The following is a 19741-nucleotide window of genomic DNA, read 5'->3' on the forward strand; positions in this document are numbered from 1 at the left end:
TCTTTAATGAATACAAACATTGTAAAAACAAATAACTAATACATAAGTAATAATTACTAAAATAAAAAAACATACTGTAAGAGGTCTTACTTGAGCAAACAACTTCATTGCAAATTGGCTTAAAATTGAATTTTAAGGTGCATCTGTAAGGACAAGTGGGCAAATTACAAATACATTTCAAGAAACCAAGTTAACTGTAAGATGGAAAGAAAACTGGCAACATCTTCAACAGTCAACTGTGAGATGCCGTGTAAGGCCTTCCCCAGGACTGAAACACTGAAAAGGCATCCAAATGAAAAAATGTAAAACACTTTAACCTCCAACTACTAGTTACAATCACATTTAATAATGATGAACCTGCATAGTGATATGTTGTAATATCACATCCACGTCTTTCGTCTTCTTTCTCTCTATAGCTGTTACCTATATGGCTGCAAAACAAAAACAAAACATCACCAATAATACAAACTAACATTTAACCTACAACTGTTGTGATTACTTGCATGTCAATAGTTCTCCCAAAAATGGAAAATTCGGTCATCATTTGCAAACTCTCTTGTCATTTCAAACCTGTATGACTTTCTTTCTTCCACGGAACACAAAAGGATATTTTCTGAATTTTTTTGGTAACCATGCATTGTCTGAGTGGCGGCACCAATGCAAGTGAATGGGTGCCACCACTGTTTGGTCACAAACATTGTTCAGAATCATTTTCTGAACTTTTGTCATCTACATAAGAAAGAAAATCACACAGGTTTGAAATGTCAACAGGGTGTAAATGATGACATCATTTTCATTGTTGGGTGAACTATCACTTTAAGATTTTACTAAATAAGCTGTAGGTACTTTTGACAACAACACCTGGAACAATATGGGTCGAAAAAGAGAAGCAGTGAAAAAGTGTGCTTAATTACCTTTAAATCTTCCAAGGATTCTGAAAGTCCTTCAGGTCTGACAAGGATCGAAGGAGTTTAGGTGGTATACTTCTTGGCGCCCTTTTTTGTGCTTTGGACCCACTTTCTGGGTTTATATCCACCAGGCTCCTGTTGTAAACACAACAAATATATATAATCTTACTTTGCTTGGAACATTTTTAAATGTTAGAGATGCAGAAAGTTTGTTTGATTGTAAGAGATGCAGATATGCGTGTGTGCGAGAGAGAGACAGAGAGAGAAAGAGAGAATTCCTGTAGCTCAGTGGTTAGAGAATGGCATTAGCAATGCCAAGGTCATGGTCCCAGGGATTTCACATTCTTAGAAACAAATGTAAAGGACAATGCAATGTAAGTGGCTTTGGATAAAAGCGTCTGCCAAATGCTTAAATGTAAATGTAGCCATAAGTCTTCAATGCTGATCCTGATCATGTCTTCCGTCTATTGGTAGTGATCTCCTTTAGAAAATAAGTATTAGTAAGAGAAGAAAAATAAACCAATGAAACATTTCAAATCATATTTCGAATACAATTGTTGGCAAGTAGCTGTCTAATAAACTGATTTCACTCCGCTGCCATGTTGAAATCTAAACAAAGCAGAGGTGGGAAGGACACGGAGGTTGGTGGAAAACTCCAGGTTTGTTGTGCAAACCATTGCAGTCTATCTGTCTTTCCGTTATTTTACGCACATCTGCCTCGCTTACGATTTCAATATGGCGTGTCATGTTGAACTCGGCCACACAGACTTGAAGTCCCTCTAACTAAGCGAACATTAGATTAACGTATGTCATTACAATATAAAATAAGTTATTAATATGGAAACAGAAACACAGACGGCCAGATGTTACGTTTAAGATTGCAATCATTTGAAAGACACGATAACGGTCGACCAAACTATACAATATCACTAACTTGCCTTTCAATGCTCGCTCTTGTTGGTTGTATAGTACTAAGAAAACAGTGATTTTATATTTCATTAAATAATTAACATACCTTTGACACAGCGCAGAGCCGAAGGTAACCGGTGTCACACAGTGCAGCGGGGGATGGGACGTCACTTCCCGCGCACCAAGCAGATTAAAAATACTGACAAATAAACTGTAAATGAACAGATAGCATATTCACTGATGAGGAGAAGGCAAAAATAAGTACAAACCAATAAGTATTACAAATAATAAGTCATAGTTCAGTTTGTACCTGAAAAAACATCTGTTCTTGTTAACAATATCCAACGAAATACACTGTTTTACTTTACATAGCCAGTCCGTAATAATGATAATAAAGCCGTTTAATTGAAATGTCGTGTTATTTTTATATCAACAGTACTTACCAGTTGAAAACTTGGGTAAAACGTTGTGTTATGGCTGTGCTTGTACGTCCATGACCATCAAAAGTTGTCGAAGGCGCGATCACGGTCCCATAATGCAAATCGAAAATGTATTTTAACGGAAAAACACTGTAACACATGTAGAATGGACAATTTCCGTTAAAATAAACAGTCATATAACTGTTAATTTACGGAATGTTTTTACAGTGTAGTATTGACATTAAAGTTCACTAAGCTACACCTTACACTTATAAATATTTTGCATAGCACTATTTAACTTAGCTGAAACTTAACTTTACATGTAAAACAAAATATATATGCAAGCGTAACTATTGTAATTAAATAGCATATCAAATTAACTAAATCAATAAGCTCTTGTTCAATCCTTTTTACATCTTCAACACGAACCCTATCCTAATAAAAATAAAAATCACTCATATTAATAAATAAATGTCTTTTATTTTTGTTGTATTGTTTTTTTAACAATTTATTTTTAATTATATATAAAATATACATTTTGTGACATTGTCATATGTGAGAGTGCATTGCTGAGCTTCTGACCTACTAGCTACACTCTCAAAAAAAAGATTGTACACATCGTTTTTTAAACACATTTTGAGTAATTTTGTGTTGACTTTGTGTTACATGAAAAGCAACACAAAAATGATCAGCCGTGGCAAAAAACTTGTGGTCCTCTTCGGCTCCTGTACCCCTCTCTCATTTCCAATCTCTATACACTATACTGCCTTGCAACAACATAAGAAGTCTGAGAAAGCAACACAAAATGTTTTAGCGTTTTTAGAGCGGAACCAAATAAAGAACAAAGTTTGTTACAAACTAGCTAACTAGTTTCTAAGCCTCTGGAATGTGACGTCCACAACAATGTAAGAACCTTCAGTACCAATGGCTGGTGCAACCCTACTCTGAACATAGAGAAAGATATTTGGAACTATGTTTGTAACCAAATAGTTTCTGGTACTACCACTATTATGGTAGTGAGTGGTGATCCAGAACTGTTTGGATTCCCACGTTCTCCGAAAAAAAAATTGTGTGTTCAACATTCTAGCAATTGTCGCCATTCTGCAACCATTTTGTGCAGTTTATTTATTTATGCAACTACTCAATTTAAATTACAAACAATGCATAGCAGTATTTATACAAATCCATTCCTTTGAGATGTGAGCGAGTGCTGTAGTTGTGTAGTGCATCAAAACAGACACTGGGCGTGCATCGGCTGTAGGTGTGGTTAAACTGGCATCAGTTTAGTTTTAACAATAGTGATGTAATTTTGTTACGACTCGTCATGATATGCTTGGCTCCAGTTTAGAAACAGTGATATTATGTAACAACTAACAACAAAAACACTCGTATTCTATGTCGAGATGTTATGGAGAGCGATCCACATGTGTGAACATAACCGCCATGTCTATTTTTATGTCTTATTTTCCGTGGGTGCTGGTGTGGTTTATTTCAGCTGTCAGCTGCTTGCTTGTTAAGATCTTCTGTTTAAGACATGATGCTCACAGACATTACCTGTGTCAGGTTTACAGCCATCATTTTTGCAAAAAGTTGGTATTCCCTTCGTGCGCTAATGTGCACATTTTTGGTGTGGTTAGATCGTTTTGAGCTTATGAGAGAGTGTGGGTTTTCTAAGTGTGTGTGGAACATGAAATGGTGCAGAGTATTGCAGATTTATATCAAAACAAGGTCAGTGTTTGGTAATGTTGTTGCCGAACTGCAGGCAGATAAATCCAGTATATTGAAACATCACACTGCATGGGGAATGAAGCCAGACCTGCTGCTTTCCAGTTCCTGTGTCTTCAGGGGTTCATCGCAAGTGCTGTTGGCCGGACTCGCTCCTCGTTCCTGCAGTTTAGTCCTGTTCCATTTACGTGTTCTTCTGGCCGTTTTAATTTTAATTTTAGCTGATTTTGAAACAAGACGTTCTAATATGAAATGTCTTGATTGGTGTGGTGACGTTGAGTGAGAAATTACATTAACAGTGGGCAATTCACACCCCAATAAACACACATTCCGATATTAGCAGGGGAGACGAAATTTGGTCTTTGTTTACTTTTGTTTTCATTTCAAAACGGAAATTGTAATGGAATTCATTGTATGTTTATGGGTATTTAGAGACACTTTTTGAATAGCTAGGCAGATATTTCCGTCCAAATAAAAGCCATGATTAATGGACACATTTATTTCTGTGGCTCTGATGCCAACAATAAACAACTAATGTTGTTTATTTGTCAGCAAAGAATTTATATTTGTGATCGATTTCATAGAACCTTATAGGGGTATTGACTTGACTCAGATTCTTGTCTTCTTTGGCTTCCTTCAGTTCATCAACCTAAATATTTATTCTCCGGATTGGTTACAGGAGCACGACATTGAGACCCCTCATGGCGTCCTTCACGTGACTTTGAGAGGGACCCCGAAAGGCAACCGACCCGTCATTCTCACCTATCATGACATCGGACTCAACCGTAAGTCATTCTACAATCACACCGCTTCAAAGCTTCTTTAAGTAAGGTCTTTATACACATCTGAAAATATACTTATGTATATTATATTGCGTTTCTGTTGAATTACTCATTGCACCTTTAAAGGGATACCAAAAATCACCTTCGAGTTGTTCCAAATCAGTATAAATGTATTTGTTCTAATGAAAAACATTTGGAAGATTTTGTCCCCCATGGACACCCATAGTAGGAAAAAATATAATGGTAGTCAAAAGTGCCCCAGAACTGTTTGCTGTTCTACATTATTCAAAATGTCTTCTGTGTTCAACAGAAAAAAAACCTATAACGTAATTTTTCCTACTACGGGTTTTAATGGGGGACAAAATCTCTTATAAGCATTCTTCAAAATATAGTTCTCTGTGTTCAAAAGAACAAAACAATTTATACAGATTTGAAAAACTCGAAGGTGAGTAAATTATGGCAGAATTTACATTTTGTGTAAGGTATCCCTTTAATATGGTGGGGTGTCAAGTCTATAGAAGACAAAATCCTTACGCATTTGATTGATTATTCTAGGCTATCATGCTTGCTAAATTCATGTTGTTTACATGATGCCCATAATCTTTTCAAAATGTTTTTCTCCCCTTTGCAGACAAGTCCTGTTTCAACACACTCTTTAACTTCGAGGACATGCAGGAGATCACCCAACACTTTGCGGTGGTCCATGTAGATGCTCCAGGCCAGCAAGAATCTGCTCCTCCTTTTCCAACTGGGTAAGACAAGCCTCTCAAGCACCAGCTGAGGACTTGAGGTTGAGAAGACAAATGGATTATGTAACTCTGTCATGACATTTGTTAGTTACAGTCAACAGTTTTTTACTTGGTGTGACTTTGACAGACATTTGGTTGCTTGTTTTTTTTTTCTTCTTCTTGTAGGTATCAGTACCCAACTATGGATGAGCTTGCCGAGATGCTGCCCTCAGTTTTGACCCAGCTGAAGTTAGTTTGGAAACTCCTCATATTGCGTTACAATAACAACATTCAGAAAGTTAAGAAATATTCATTTATGATATATTTGATAAACAGGGTTTTTGCATCAACAGGATCAACAGTATGATTGGTATCGGTGTGGGTGCAGGAGCCTATATCCTTACTAAACTGGGTGTAAGTCATTTATCTATCCATTCATGTTACAATGATCAGTCCGACATGATTGTAGTCATAGTTGATTATATGATGTGTAAATGGATATATAAATAAAGTTGAGGTCACCATGAGAAGACACTCTTTTCCTCTGGTTATAATCAAACCACACAATCTTCCGTTACTTTCTATGACTCTCCTGGTCTTATGTTGCCAATCTTTCATTACAGACTCAATCACCTCAGTCCAACGATTCTTGTTCTCACACCTCAAGCAGCTTTCACCACACGCTATTGTATTTCTGTCGCACACTCTCCATAATCAAGGCCTGTGTGAACATAACGCAAACGCACACCTACGCAGTCCAGCAGAACCACAGTTGAGAATAATTCGAAGAATTACACTTCTTTGTGCTTGTCGTGCATTTGTCTTGTGTCCGAGTGACACTACGTCATGTGCTCGAGCAGAACAGGGGAAAATGAAAAGGTGTGAAATGTGTGCACTACATACTTTGCTGTGCTTCTGAGTTAAAACCAAGTGTCAGCGCTTTCAGTAAACCATTGCTCTGGACACAGACTGACTGAGAACTTGGTAAGGGTGTTTGAGTCGTGAGAATCTGGTCAGGCCAAGTCTGTGGGAGGTGTTTGACCTGCATCATAAACTTTCTCAGACTTTTCCAGTGGCTTTGCTGGTTTTTAAATAACATACGATGCCCTTTATTTGAATGCTTGTTCCTCTGAAACCAGTAGACTGAGGGAAATTGACACTTCTATCCTGTGATATTCTGAGTGATTTTGATTTTTATTCTTTACAATCCTACATGTGATGTCATTTTGTTCGCCCCTTCAGCTAAATGAGCCTGGATTGGTGGAAGGATTGGTGCTCATCAATGTGGACCCCTGTGCTAAGGGCTGGATTGACTGGGCCGCCTCTAAGGTAAAAACATGAATGCATCTCCAGAGCGTAAACCTCCACTATTATTCAGGAACCAAACAGCGACCCATTTCTCCATACCTCAGATTTCTCAACAGATTAGTGACTTGATCTCCTTAAAGCTTTTCTTAAGTGCTTTAGTAAAGCTCATAATAATTTTACAGACCGGATTTGCACACTAATGAAAAGTGTAACACAGTTGTGCTTTCCACTGAGAGGTTGCGTGTGTGTGTTTGTTTTAGGTGTCGGGTTGGACCAGTAGTCTGGTTGACATTGTGATGGCACATCATTTCAGCACGGTATGTCAACAACACTCACTGCATGTCTCTACATATCAGGTAAACCGAGTGGCTCAGGATCTGTTCGGGATTTACAAAACTGCAGATTTTTTAAGTGACTAGTCGACTAATCTATTTTAAGGAGGCTGTGTAATAAGACTGGGTTCGAGGTCACTTGACCCCAGGCGGAGACATTCAAGAACGGTCTAAAGGCCTGTTTACACCGAGGGTGATAATATATATTTTTTAAATCATTATGGATTTAGAAAGAATAGTTAAGTCCAGACCACAAGTATAACACTAATACTACAGAGGAATGATACTGGATTACTTACACAGTGATTTTTTTTCTAGCTGACGAATGATAACATATTGACATTGACCGCCCTTTTTTAAATCCATTCAAGTTTAAGGTCTCACACAACCTTAGAATGAGTTTAGGATTACAAAACCAGTTACGAAAGCCCCACCTGCAAAAATATTACAATGAAAATAACAATTACAAGTAATTTCTTGTTTTGACTATTGTGATCCAGTCCCTAGATTCTATTGGTGAGCTCTGTTTGTTTTTCCTTCAGGATGAGTTGACGGACAACCAGGAGATCATTCAAACGTATCGTCTGCACATTGCACAAGACATCAACCAGGACAACCTGGCTCTCTTCTGCGACTCCTACAACAGGTGATTTAAAAGGATATCCCACCCAAAAGTGAAGATTCTGTCATGATTTACTCGCAGTCAAGATGTTCCACATCTGCAGGGCTTAACAGTAAGGACTGTCCGATGGCCTGTTGCCAGCATGAGAGACCCTTGGGCCAGTTGACTGACATGTCTCTTGCCCGATCGGGCCAGTGCTGTATCGTAACGAAAACGTCTATTTGAAATATTCTCAAAAAGAGAACTCCGTTCTGTTCTCACGATGACAGCCAGAAAGCCGCAACTCAGACGTCACATCTTCCTGCTCCTAAAAATATGTACATACAATGATGCCAAAAATTCACTGTTTGTATCACTCCACCACTTAACTAAGTTGGACTTTGTTGTTTCTGATTTAGCTACGCACTTGTGCCATCAAACTGTTGTATAAATGCAATATCGCATCATCTGACCTGATCCAGGTTTGTTTTGTCCAATATTACAGTCGTCACGATCTGGAGATCGAGAGGCCCATCCCAGGACTTAACGAAAAAACAGTCAATACACTGAAGTAGGTTTTTTGGTTGTTTTGTAGGCTGTTGGTCATGGTGCTTTCATGTTATTTTGCTTCATGTCCTTCTTCTGTTGCCTTTTAGGTGTCCTGCCCTGTTAGTGGTTGGAGACACATCACCAGCGGTGGATGCTGTGGTGAGTGACTTATTAAAACTCGGGTCCTTCGCATATTTCACATTCTGTCCTCTGTCTGTGTCCTCCATATTCACTTTTTTTCAAAGTAATCTGATAAATTAGTTTTTGTTTGTTCGACAGGTTGAATGCAACTCGAGGCTTAACCCCACCAAAACGACACTACTCAAGGCATGTTTGGTTTTTCCTATCTAGAGCAATGTTTCACTGTCATCATTTCAGTGCAAGTAGACGTTGACCTCCTTGTTTCTTCAGATGGCAGACTGCGGTGGATTTCCTCAAGTTGTCCAAGTAAGAATAACCTTAAACCTGTCACAGAATCTGTTCCTACAGTTCACTATTTTGGCTTTTATGAAATGTGAATCTTATTTTTTTTATAGCCGGGTAAACTCGCTGAGGCTTTCAAGTACTTTGTCCAGGGAATGGGCTACAGTAAGTACCTGTCCTCCTCCTGCAGCTTTATATTCCACTTTATTGTTAACCTTTGATCATATTGTTTTTCTCATAATTCAATTCGATATTTTCCACTGCGTGTGTTTAATGTGTCACTTGTTTGCGTTTTTTGTGAAAGCATCTTTTTGTAAGAGAGATGTCAACATCTCACCTTGACCGACAGCTATTCTTACCACACACTTGTTTATAAAAACCACTGGTGACGAACGTTAATGTCATGACTGTTCACACCTAGGGTTATAATGTCTAAAATAGGAAGAGTAAAGCAACTATGTACACAATAATATAAGAAATCCTGACATTTGCTACATTGTGATCGACAGTGCTAATGTAAAAAATGGTGAAAGTTTCAGTGAGAGTCATGTGTATGGGTAAAAAATATCGTGATCTCTTGAGTCAATGGAAAATCCTACTTGTGTGTGCGCACATGTATGATTTACTGTATGTGTATGTGTATGCGAGCACAGCTAATTCGTTCCAGGAAAGCACATGGTCCCCTTGGTTCAGTCGTGTCAGAAATGAGATGCTTTGATAGGAACGATAATCGGCCACAGTGACACTTGTCCATCATTGCTTATCTGAGACTTGACCTGCTTTACAATACAAAGCATGATGTTGCGATTGCTAAGTGTAGCAGGTCTCAGATCAGGTCTTTAGTGAAGCTGCACTAACACATGACTTATCTTCTGTATGGCTGTGCAGTGATGCGTTCCTCAGAGTGTAAGTACACGAGTGTTCTCGAGAGCATGTTGTGTGGCATGAACCCTGTGTGAACAACCTTCTCTATGATCTTCAGCTCTATGATCTTGTTTGCAGTCTAAAAGATCTTTTGACTGTATAATGGTTTGCATAGCATATTTACAAATCCTCAAGCATGCTGCGATTAAGATCTACGCTTCATTCATCAACGTGTCATGTTTATATGCTTATATTCAGAATAGATGTTTATTTGATATAAACATTGAATGAAGTGACATTGCATTCAATACTGAGAAGCATTGGTTTAAAAATATTTAAGTACGGCAGTCGCGAATGGAAGAGCCAACTTTAATGCTCAAGTGATGTTTCTGTATGAGATGTTCAGCACATTACACACCTCAACAGCTGTGCTGTTCTTGTTTTAGCTATAAGGTGTGTATCATGAAAATGTCTCGACTTGAAATTGTGTGTTCAAATTTTGATGTGATTAGTCACATTCCTCCTTCATAAGTCACTAATCTAATCCTCTGATCTCTTGACCTTTCCGTCTGGCGTTCCTTCTCAATCACTACCCTCAACAGACCGAACACATAATGTTAGATATTAGTGCAGGGTTTTTGTGGAGGATGGGGAAAGATGCGTCACCACGCTTGCCCCATATGACACAGCTTACCTTTGAAGTGGGGTAAGTTTTGTCACACGGTCACTTTTGTATAAAATGTTTTATTTGCTGTTTGGTAGATGAGATTTCATTTAATTTCAGAAATAACATTAGGGTTTGGTCACATTTGGCATGGCTGGTTTGATGAAAAACGCTTAGAGTTGTCGGCTAAATATACTAACATATGCATATATTGTTCCGTAACAAAATATACATAATAAAAACAGTCCAATCACATTCCAGTTTGGAATAGGGCTGTCACAAAAATGAACTTTTCGCTAAACGTATATCGTGGCAAAAATAATGGGAATATCACAGGATTACTCTGCAAAAATAAATGATGCTTTTATTTCAATTCTTAAAAATCTTTGATCTTGTAATTTTGTCTGTTGTTTGGTCAATGAATCACAAGCAAAACTTAAATGGAGGCAGAGAGTGATTGGCTAACCATTGTGAGTCTTAAGGCAAAATTCTAAATGGGTGCTGAATAGTTTACAATATTACTATAAGTTAGGGATGGGCGATCTTCCCAAAAAAAGCACATCACGATCTTCATAACAGAGAATCTCGATCCATAAATAGACTGGTAGGGCATTCATTCTACAAATGGATCAATAAGGGCCATATCATTTTACCCATTTTTTATTGTTCTGTGTAGTCAATTTTTTACTATGCAATAGTCATATATTAGTCCACGTAAAATAGTATTTACGAGGCCTATAGTAAAACTGTAAAAATGCACCTGAAATAAACTCTTAAGGGCAACTCTGGACATGATCAATGTGTTTATGTCCTCATACAGTGAGACACATACTAATCCATGAGTGTCACACGTGTAGCATGCTAAACTGTGCAACACATTCACTCATACACGCAGAACCAACAGATTTAAACAGCAGGATTCCGTGTCCGCATCACTGAAGGCTCTAGATATAGGCTATATGAACTTAATGCAGCCGGGGAACGAGTTTCAATCACAAAATAGACTAAAACGATTGAAATAAGCTGTGCGCCATCGAGCACAAGGACAAACACACTTTACACAAACAAGCCGCTCTGTCTAATGCACTTGAAAAACTGTTCGTGATATCACGGTTATTGGCCATATTGATATGTTGTGACACATTTTTGGTTTGCCGTGTGAATGCTAAGCAAACCTGGACTAAATTTTTTTTTCTTTTTTGGTCCGGACTTTTTGGTCCGGACAAAAATAAACAAGATAACAGAAATTACAAATATGAACACACCCTCAGCCAACAAGAAATGAATGTCATGTTTTTCTGACGCAACAACCCAGCATACAGTAGCCGCTCGCTTACTGACAATTAAAGTCTACCCTGCAAGATTTCTGTACATTTTATCTAATTCATTACACACATTTATACTTTCGGTTTATACCTCGAAAAGTACCTAACATGCATCTACAGCTATAATTTTGTGACTGTGGAAATATTCATGAATGTAGTATGAGTCAACTATGAGTGAAATTAATATTTGTTTGTTGATTGTGAGTTATGTATGTGTGTGTGTTGTAATGGGGGGGGATCACCGGTGTATTCCACTGTTTTGAGTGATTGTTAGTTGTTTTGTTCTTTTCTTTTTTACTGTTTGAGTTGTGTGATTTTTAGTTTTACCTTTCACAACTCTCTCACACGTACACACACAGTCTTCTTTTGGGATATTCCCCCAAAATGCTGTTTCCATTCTACAGAAAATCTCTCACTTTCTCACTTTGTACTTTCACATTGTCTTTAACCACAATCTGAGCGTTAACTTGCGATTTATATAGACTGTTTCAGCGGATGTAAGCATCTGGCCTGAAGTTAACTTCCGGTCGGTGTTTTTTCATAATATAACAATTTATTTACAACAGTTATTGATTATTTGCTACTAGATTATAGATCATATTTTACTGAAAGATATATTTAGGCCACACAGTATCTTTAAACTTGAAAGATGTTAATACCTTAATATATAATCTGCAATATCCCAAACTGAGCCATACTTATCCAATAAAAATCAGAGGTTTGCTGTTTTCCCGCTGGCTTTCAAATTTCTTGTTGTAACACATCGCTCCCACTCTTCCTTCCCTACTTTCCTTGCGTCTTCTCCTGTAGCTTCTGCTTAATCTGCCATTCCCTTTTCTCTTTCCTTGCTCTTCCAGGAGGTAATATCAAGTATTCTCTTTCTTTGTCGTGTCCCTCATTTTTCTACCTTATTGTGCTTTTCCCTCTTTTCTTTCCCTTGTTGAACATTATATCCAATGGCAACAGTCCCTCATGTGCTGCTCAGCCACTTGAACAGCGAATCAGGTACCAGGATATCAGCCAGCACTTTCAGCTGGGCCTAAGCCCGTCATCTCAACCCCTCGTGCTTCCTGTCCTTGCTGTCTGTCCATTCACATCCCTCCTGTCTCAGTCACGTGGTCTTAGCGTGTAAAGCATGTTAAATGGACATTTGTCAGTATGTTGTCCTTGTTTGTTTATGATTATTAACTGTCTGAAAGAGTGTGTTTGTGTGTTCATGCACAATGTTATTCACTGTCGACAGGATTTTTGTCTTTGATTTATCAAAAACACGCATTTACTTTGCATGCCACATTCTGCATTATCTGACTATTCATTTTGCTGTAAAGGTTAAAATGAATCCGAGCTTGACCCTGACTCAAGGTTTCTCTTTCCTTCATGGGAGAATAATGACGGCAGTGGCCGAACAGGGTGGATGTGTGAACTTGTTGACCTTTAGAAAGGTTTCAGTCTCACAAATGATTTCTAGGGCTGAATCCCAATTTGCATATCTGTACTATGTAGTGCGCAAAGTTGTGACTTTTCAAATCGTTGTACATTAAGATGTAGTCTTTTGAACCCCCACATGGTTTTAAAGCTAAAGTGACCCACAATCCCTTGCGCTGTGCAGTTTCTAATGCTCCATTATGGCATTGCGTGGTACAATACAATCAAACTGCATTTCCATTGGTACTTGGTATAAATGCAAATGTAGTTTTCACACTTGACAACTGAAAATTGGGTTTCAGCCTAGTGATTTCTTAATAAGATTTATTACATGTCAATCAGTGCAGTCCACTCATTATTCTCCCCTTCCTGGAGCTCCATATGTTTGGATCCAAATGATGGGAACACCCGCTGAGCCACATCCCACCACATGGGATCCTTCCACTCACCATATTTCAAGCTGATTCATAGCTTTGTGCGTATTTTCATCTCCTTTGGTTTTTCTCTCTCCTTCTCCCAGTGCCCACCGCTAGCATGACCCGGCTGGTGCGGTCTAGGACCCACTCTGCCTCCAGCATGGGTTCAGCGGACGGCTCACGCAGCCGTGCACCCACCAGCCCACAGATGGAGGGCGCCACCGACGGCTCCGGCCACGACAACCAGACCAGACCACAAACCATGGAGGTGTCCTGCTAAATCACCTTCTCTCTAGCTGGGATCATTCACCTCTGAGATTTCTTTTTCCACTCCATCATTTTCTGTGTTTACTTGTTGTTCTCCTGTGACCAGAATGAAATTGTCGAATAAGGGATGCAATGTTCGATTTGTTGTAATCCATGCATGAACTCGACACACACCTGTTGGTTTTACCTTCATCCTGATAGGCTTAACTCTTTGTTTCTTGAATTTGTTTGTGCTTACAATGTTTTCACACTCGGTATGCCTATATATTTTGTCATTCACAGGAGAGAGTTTTCTTCTAAAGGTCTCTCTAAGGTCTTCCTTGCCGTTGTATTTTCTACAGAGATGACCAAACCCCATCCTCTTGTCCTTTGTTTCCACGTCTGTTCATTCATTTATTTTCTGAATGGGTTTCTTTGTTTTTAAAGTTGTCATTTGTTTTGATTTTCATTTATTGCTGTTATTGTTGTATTTCTGTTGTCTTTTACAGGTCATTAAAAGAGCTAGTGTCTAGCATGACCCATATTTGAACTAGACATTTATATAAGTATTGTTCATGTAGATCTTTCTACAGACTGTAGTGTGACCTACAATGTGGTTTTGCTCTGGTTCTTTGGTTTACTGTATTACCAGATGCCCCCCGGTCCAACGAAGAGATCAACCAGGTCTGAATTTAAACATCATACTTAAACAATCTGTGCATAGGATTGGCAGAAACCACAGACTCTAATAGATCTGTAGCTTATCTGCACTTTGCCTGCTCTCAAACACACAGATTATAGATGGGTTTACGTTCTTTATTTCGTCTGTACAGTGGATAGATATCTCAATAAGCGTATTATTTTGACAAAAAATTCTGTTATTGGTCTTTATGCTTATTTTAATGGATGGCAATTTTCTGTCAATTGCTGATTGTTTCCGCTGCCTTGAGTGAGTATGTGATTATGCGTCGTGCTTTATCCTCCAAGCATTTACAGGACGTTGTACTGCATACTGTCAGCTGAGTATATCCATTTGTACTAATATTGAAATAAAGTAGTTGTACATAAACACTTGGGGTTTTTTTGTATGATTCACTAGCAAAGACCACACCACTATGATATTTGAGAGTAGAGTTATTATTTATTGAATGGACGTAGGGATGTAAGGGCGATAGGTGATTGTAAGACATGGCAGAGAGAGAGAGGGGGTCTTGCTCCCGAAACCTATATTAAATAGTGGGATAGTGATAGTATGCCAAAAAAAATCAATTATTTTATCATGTATTCACCCATGTTAATTCTTCTGCAGAACACAAAATATATTTAAAAAAATGTATTTTATATGTTGCTAAAACCAAACAACATTGATCCCAATTGACCTTTTTTTGTACAAACGCAAGACCACTTAGAGAGACATTTCTCAAAAAATCTTATTTTGTGTTCCACAAATAACTTGTTTTCCTGTAAACTTGCAGTCTTCTCTACATTTACTTTTTGTACCGTATTTAGAAAATGCATGGAAAAAATGAAAAAAAAGACCGCAAAATTACAGTTTTTACATGGAGAAACGGAGAAGACATTTACACTGTAAAAATTCCTTTAATAGGATTAAAAGAGAACATATGATAGTCACAAATTTGTCTTAAACACAGTGAGGTGTTATTAAAAACCCTGCAATCCCAAGAAGCAACTCTTAAGGTTTTATTGACCTCAAGATGCATGCGAAGACACACTTTGAATCTATTTATAGCAACTGTTTCAAACACACTTTGAGCACTTGGCACATTGAACACAGCAGAAAGAACCATGGACTGATAAGAGATCACTGCTGAGTCCTCTTTCCATCTGCCCTTTCATAAGCACTCTTCATAAGTGTTATCTGTTTTATCTTACTCAGAGATTTGCTGATTTGATGTCTGTGCTTAAATGGAACCCATGTTAAGCACCCAACATCACTCTTTTATACAGTAGTGGATTCACTCAGTTTGTTAAAATAATGAAGTGTTTGCATGAGATTGTTTATATTATGAAAAAGCGACATTGTTCTGTATTGATGTTTAATAGTGAATGTATTAAACCTCTAATAGTGTCTTGCTTAATGTTGGATGCAATTGCAATGAAGGTAGAGACTGCATTCTTAAAGGGACCGTTCACCTAAACATTTTAATGATGTCTTCCTTTACGTACTCTCAAGTTGTTGTAAATCTGTATATATAATTTTTTTCTGATGAACACAGAGAAAGATATTTGGAAGAATTCTTATAACCAGCAGTTATTGACTACCATAAAAATTGCTTTAAGAAATGTATTTGTTTTGTCGAACACAAAAGAAGATATTTTGAAGAATGTAGGAAAGCAATCTGTTCTGGGACACACTGACTACCATTGTCATTCTCCCTGCTACGGTAGTCAATGAGGTCCAAGACCGGTTTGGTAACTTACAAGTGGTCGTCCAAATATAATTTTCTATGGTGACCAGACAAAGAAAGTCATACAGATTGGAACAACTCGATGCAGAGTAAATAATGAGAGCATTTTTATTTTGGTTTAATTGCATCGAAGGAAATGTAGATTACCATCAATTCTACAAATATGAAATGTAAAATATGAATTATAATTAACATCTCAATCTGTGATAAATTGGAGCTTGAGATAAATGGATGTAATTTCTAGCCAGCCTTACTCTATTCAGTTTCCATGACAGTTATTGCTATGGCAATTGCCTTTGGTGCATTTAGAAATATACAGTTCTCTCCACTAATATCCCTTGGTATATATGAGCAAAGAATGCTGTAAAAATAAATCTGCATTGATTCTCGTTTTGATCTTTACTTTGAAAACATCTACAAAATTCCAACATTTCATTCAAGTGAAACATTTTTTTCTCCATTACATCTTGGCCACAATTATTGGCACCCCTTGAAATTAATTTGAGTAAAATATCTTGCAAGTATATTCCCATCAATATTTAAATTTTCTGAGAACACCAAGGTGACTTGAAATACGATGTTGTCCAGTGTGTTGATGCGTGTTGTGTGGAGTGTTTTGTGTGTGGGTGTCTCTGAATCCGCGTGTCTGTGTCTGTCTTCTGTGTTTTCACCTTTCTTTGTTTTGACTTGCATAACCTTATATGTTTTGCTTTTATTTAATATGTTTTCTTGTACAGCTGCTTTGTAACAATGAAATTTGTAAAAAGCGCTATATAAAGTTGACTTGGCTATATTTTCGTAATGCACAGAAAAGAGAATATTTTGTGGCCAAAGACTTTTCAAAGATCACAGATGGAAAATTGCAAAAATAAGTTGAATTTTTTTCCCCTCCTTGAACCGCCACCTTAACGTGGTGGAGGGGTTTGAGTACCCGAGTGACCCTAGGAGCTATGTTGTCGGGGGCTATATGCCCCTGGTAGGGTCTCCCAAGGCAAACAGGTCCTAGGCGACGGGTCAGACTAAGAGTGGTTCAAAAGCCCTTTATGATGTTTAAAATTACAAGGACCGTGACGTCGCCCGGTATGGCGCAACCGGGGCACCACCCTGGAGCCAGGCCCGGGGTCGGTGCTCGCATGCGAGCGTCTGGTGGCCGGGCCTTTCCCCACGGGGTCCGGCCGGGCTCAGCCCGAAGGAGTGACGTGGGGCCGCCTTCCCATTGGCTCACCACGTACGGGAGGGACCATAGGGGGTCGGTGCATAGTGGATCTGACCTGCGACCATATGTTTTGGACACTCGGGTTAAGAGAGGGGCGGAGCTGTCAACTGATCACTACCTGGTGGTGAGTTGGATCCGATGGCAGGAGAGGAAGCTGGACAGACTCAGCAGACCCAAACGTACTGTAAGGGTCTGCTGGGAACGCCTGGCCGAGTCTCCTGTCAGAGAGATCTTTAACCTCCCACCTCCGACAGAGCTTCAACCAGATCCCAAGGGAGGCTGGAGACATTGAGTCCGAGTGGACCATGTTCTCCGCCTCCATTGTCGAAGCGGCCACTCGGAGCTGTGGCCGTAAGGTCTCCGGTGCCTGTCGAGGCGGGAATCCCGAACCCGGTGGTGGACACCGGAAGTAAGGGAAACCGTCAAGCTGAAGAAGGAGTCTTATCGGGCCTGGTTGTCTTGTGGGACTCCTGAGGCAGCTGACAGGTACCGGCAGGCCAAGTGGACTGCTGCCCGGGTGGTTGTGGAGGCAAAAACTCGGGCGTGGGAGGAGTTGGGTGAGGCCATGGAGAAGAACTATCGACTGGCCTCGAAGAGATTCTGGCAAATCGTCCGGCGCCTCAGGAGAGGGAAACAGTGCCCTACCAACGCTGTTTACAGTGGAGGTGGGAGGCTGTTGACCTCAACTGGGGATGTCGTCGGACGGTGGAAGGAGTACTTCGAGGATCTCCTCAATCCCACCGTCACATCCTCCATTGAGGAAGCAGAGGTTGAGGGCTCAGAGGTGGACTCGTCCATCACCCAAGCCGAAGTCACTGAGGTAGTCAAGAAACTCCTCAGTGGCAAGGCACCGGGGGTGGATGAGATTCGCCCTGAGTACCTCCAGTCTCTGGATGTTGTGGGGCTGTCTTGGCTGACACGCCTCTGCAGCATCGCGTGGCGGTCGGGGACAGTGCCTCTGGGATGGCAGACCGGGGTGGTGGTCCCTCTTTTTAAGAAGGGGGACCGGAGGGTGTGTTCCAACTACAGGGGGATCACACTTCTCAGCCTTCCCGGGAAAGTCTATGCCAGGGTACTGGAGAGGAGAAAACGGGCGATAGTAGAACCTCGGATTCAGGAGGAACAGTGTGGTTTTCGTCCAGGCCGTGGAATGCTGGACCAGCTCTACACCCTCTACAGGGTGCTGGAGGGTTCATGGGAGTTTGCTCAACCAATCCACATGTGTTTCTAGGCGCAGCCAGGGGCCGGAGGGTGTCAGGTTTGGGGACCACACGATCTCGTCTCTGCTATTTGCGGATGATGTTGTCGTGTTGGCCCCTTCAAACCAGGACCTTCAGCATGCACTGGGACGGTTTACAGCAGAGTGTGAGGCGGCTGGAATGAAAATCAGTACCTCCAAATCCGAGGCCATGGTCCTCAGTCGGAAAAAGGTGGCTTGCCCACTTAAGGTTGGTGGAGAGTTCCTTCCTCAAGTGGAGGAGTTTAAGTATCTCGGGGTCTTGTTCACGAGTGAGGGAAGGATGGAACGGGAGATTGACAGACGGATCGGTGCAGCTTCTGCAGTAATGCGGTCGATGTACCGGTCCGTCGTGGTGAAGAAAGAGCTGAGCCGCAAGGCGAAGCTCTCAATTTACCGGTCAATCTACGTTCCTACTCTCACCTATGGTCATGAGCTTTGGGTCATGACCGAAAGGACAAGATCCCGGATACAGGCGGCTGAAATGAGCTTCCTCCGCAGGGTGGCTGGGCGATCCCTTAGAGATAGGGTGAGAAGCTCGGCCACCCGGGAGGAGCTCGGAGTAGAGCCACTGCTCCTCCACATCGAGAGGGGTCAGCTGAGGTGGCTTGGGCATCTGTTTCGGATGCCTACTGGACGCCTTCCCCGGAAGGTGCTCCGGGGTCTCCTCCCGGTCGGACGGGGAAGACCTAGGACACGCTGGTGGGACTATATCTCCCGGCTGGCCTGGGAACGCCTCGGTGTCCCCCCGGAAGAGCTGGAGGAAGTGTCTAGGGTGAGGGATGTCTGGGCATCTCTGCTTAGACTGCTGCCCCTGCGACCCGGCCCCGGATAAGCGGTAGAAAATGAATGAATGAATGAATGAATGAATGAAAAAGTTGAATTTTAGTGTCATAAAAATTTATAAAAAATAAAGTGAAACTGCACCTTCAACACCACAAGTTGTTCGGGACACTGTTCAAGAAACAAATCTTCTGCTCTCATGCAAAAATAAATGCCACCATATTGATTTACCATACTGGAACTTCAAACAGGACTGGGGTCTCTGGCCATTTGAAATTAAAAATAGTTTTTTGGCATCAACAAGATGAGGTTCTGGAAGTCTTGTTCAGATACATTAGTGTTTTTCTCTAAACATCTGTGTCAAAACGCCTCAAGTCTTTCTGTATGTCAGAACTCTGCACGTCACCGATGTAGTGACAGTTAAACCTGTTCGTCACAGGAAGTGCAAGTGT

The 19741-nt window shown here is 40.3% G+C and overlaps 1 protein-coding gene across 2 annotated transcripts in view; it reads left to right on the forward strand.

Annotated features, from left to right (window-relative positions):
• Window positions 1–14690, forward strand: part of ndrg3b (ndrg family member 3b) — a 38297-nt gene extending 23607 nt beyond the window's left edge. For both annotated transcript variants that reach the window (XM_079477609.1, XM_079477608.1), the window contains exons 4-17: window positions 4641–4746; window positions 5375–5495; window positions 5658–5720; window positions 5825–5885; window positions 6714–6800; window positions 7040–7096; window positions 7654–7757; window positions 8218–8283; window positions 8369–8420; window positions 8541–8588; window positions 8673–8708; window positions 8798–8849; window positions 13483–13646; window positions 13928–14690. In XM_079477609.1, the coding sequence (XP_079333735.1) occupies window positions 4641–4746; window positions 5375–5495; window positions 5658–5720; window positions 5825–5885; window positions 6714–6800; window positions 7040–7096; window positions 7654–7757; window positions 8218–8283; window positions 8369–8420; window positions 8541–8588; window positions 8673–8708; window positions 8798–8849; window positions 13483–13646; window positions 13928–13945 (1035 nt within the window). In that variant the 3' untranslated portion in view covers window positions 13946–14690. The remainder of the gene's footprint in view (window positions 1–4640; window positions 4747–5374; window positions 5496–5657; window positions 5721–5824; window positions 5886–6713; window positions 6801–7039; window positions 7097–7653; window positions 7758–8217; window positions 8284–8368; window positions 8421–8540; window positions 8589–8672; window positions 8709–8797; window positions 8850–13482; window positions 13647–13927) is intronic.
• Window positions 14691–19741: the final 5051 nt, after the last annotated feature.

Source organism: Barbatula barbatula (genome assembly GCF_947034865.1).
Source record: "Barbatula barbatula genome assembly, chromosome: 17".
NCBI classification, from domain to species: domain Eukaryota; kingdom Metazoa; phylum Chordata; class Actinopteri; order Cypriniformes; family Nemacheilidae; genus Barbatula; species Barbatula barbatula.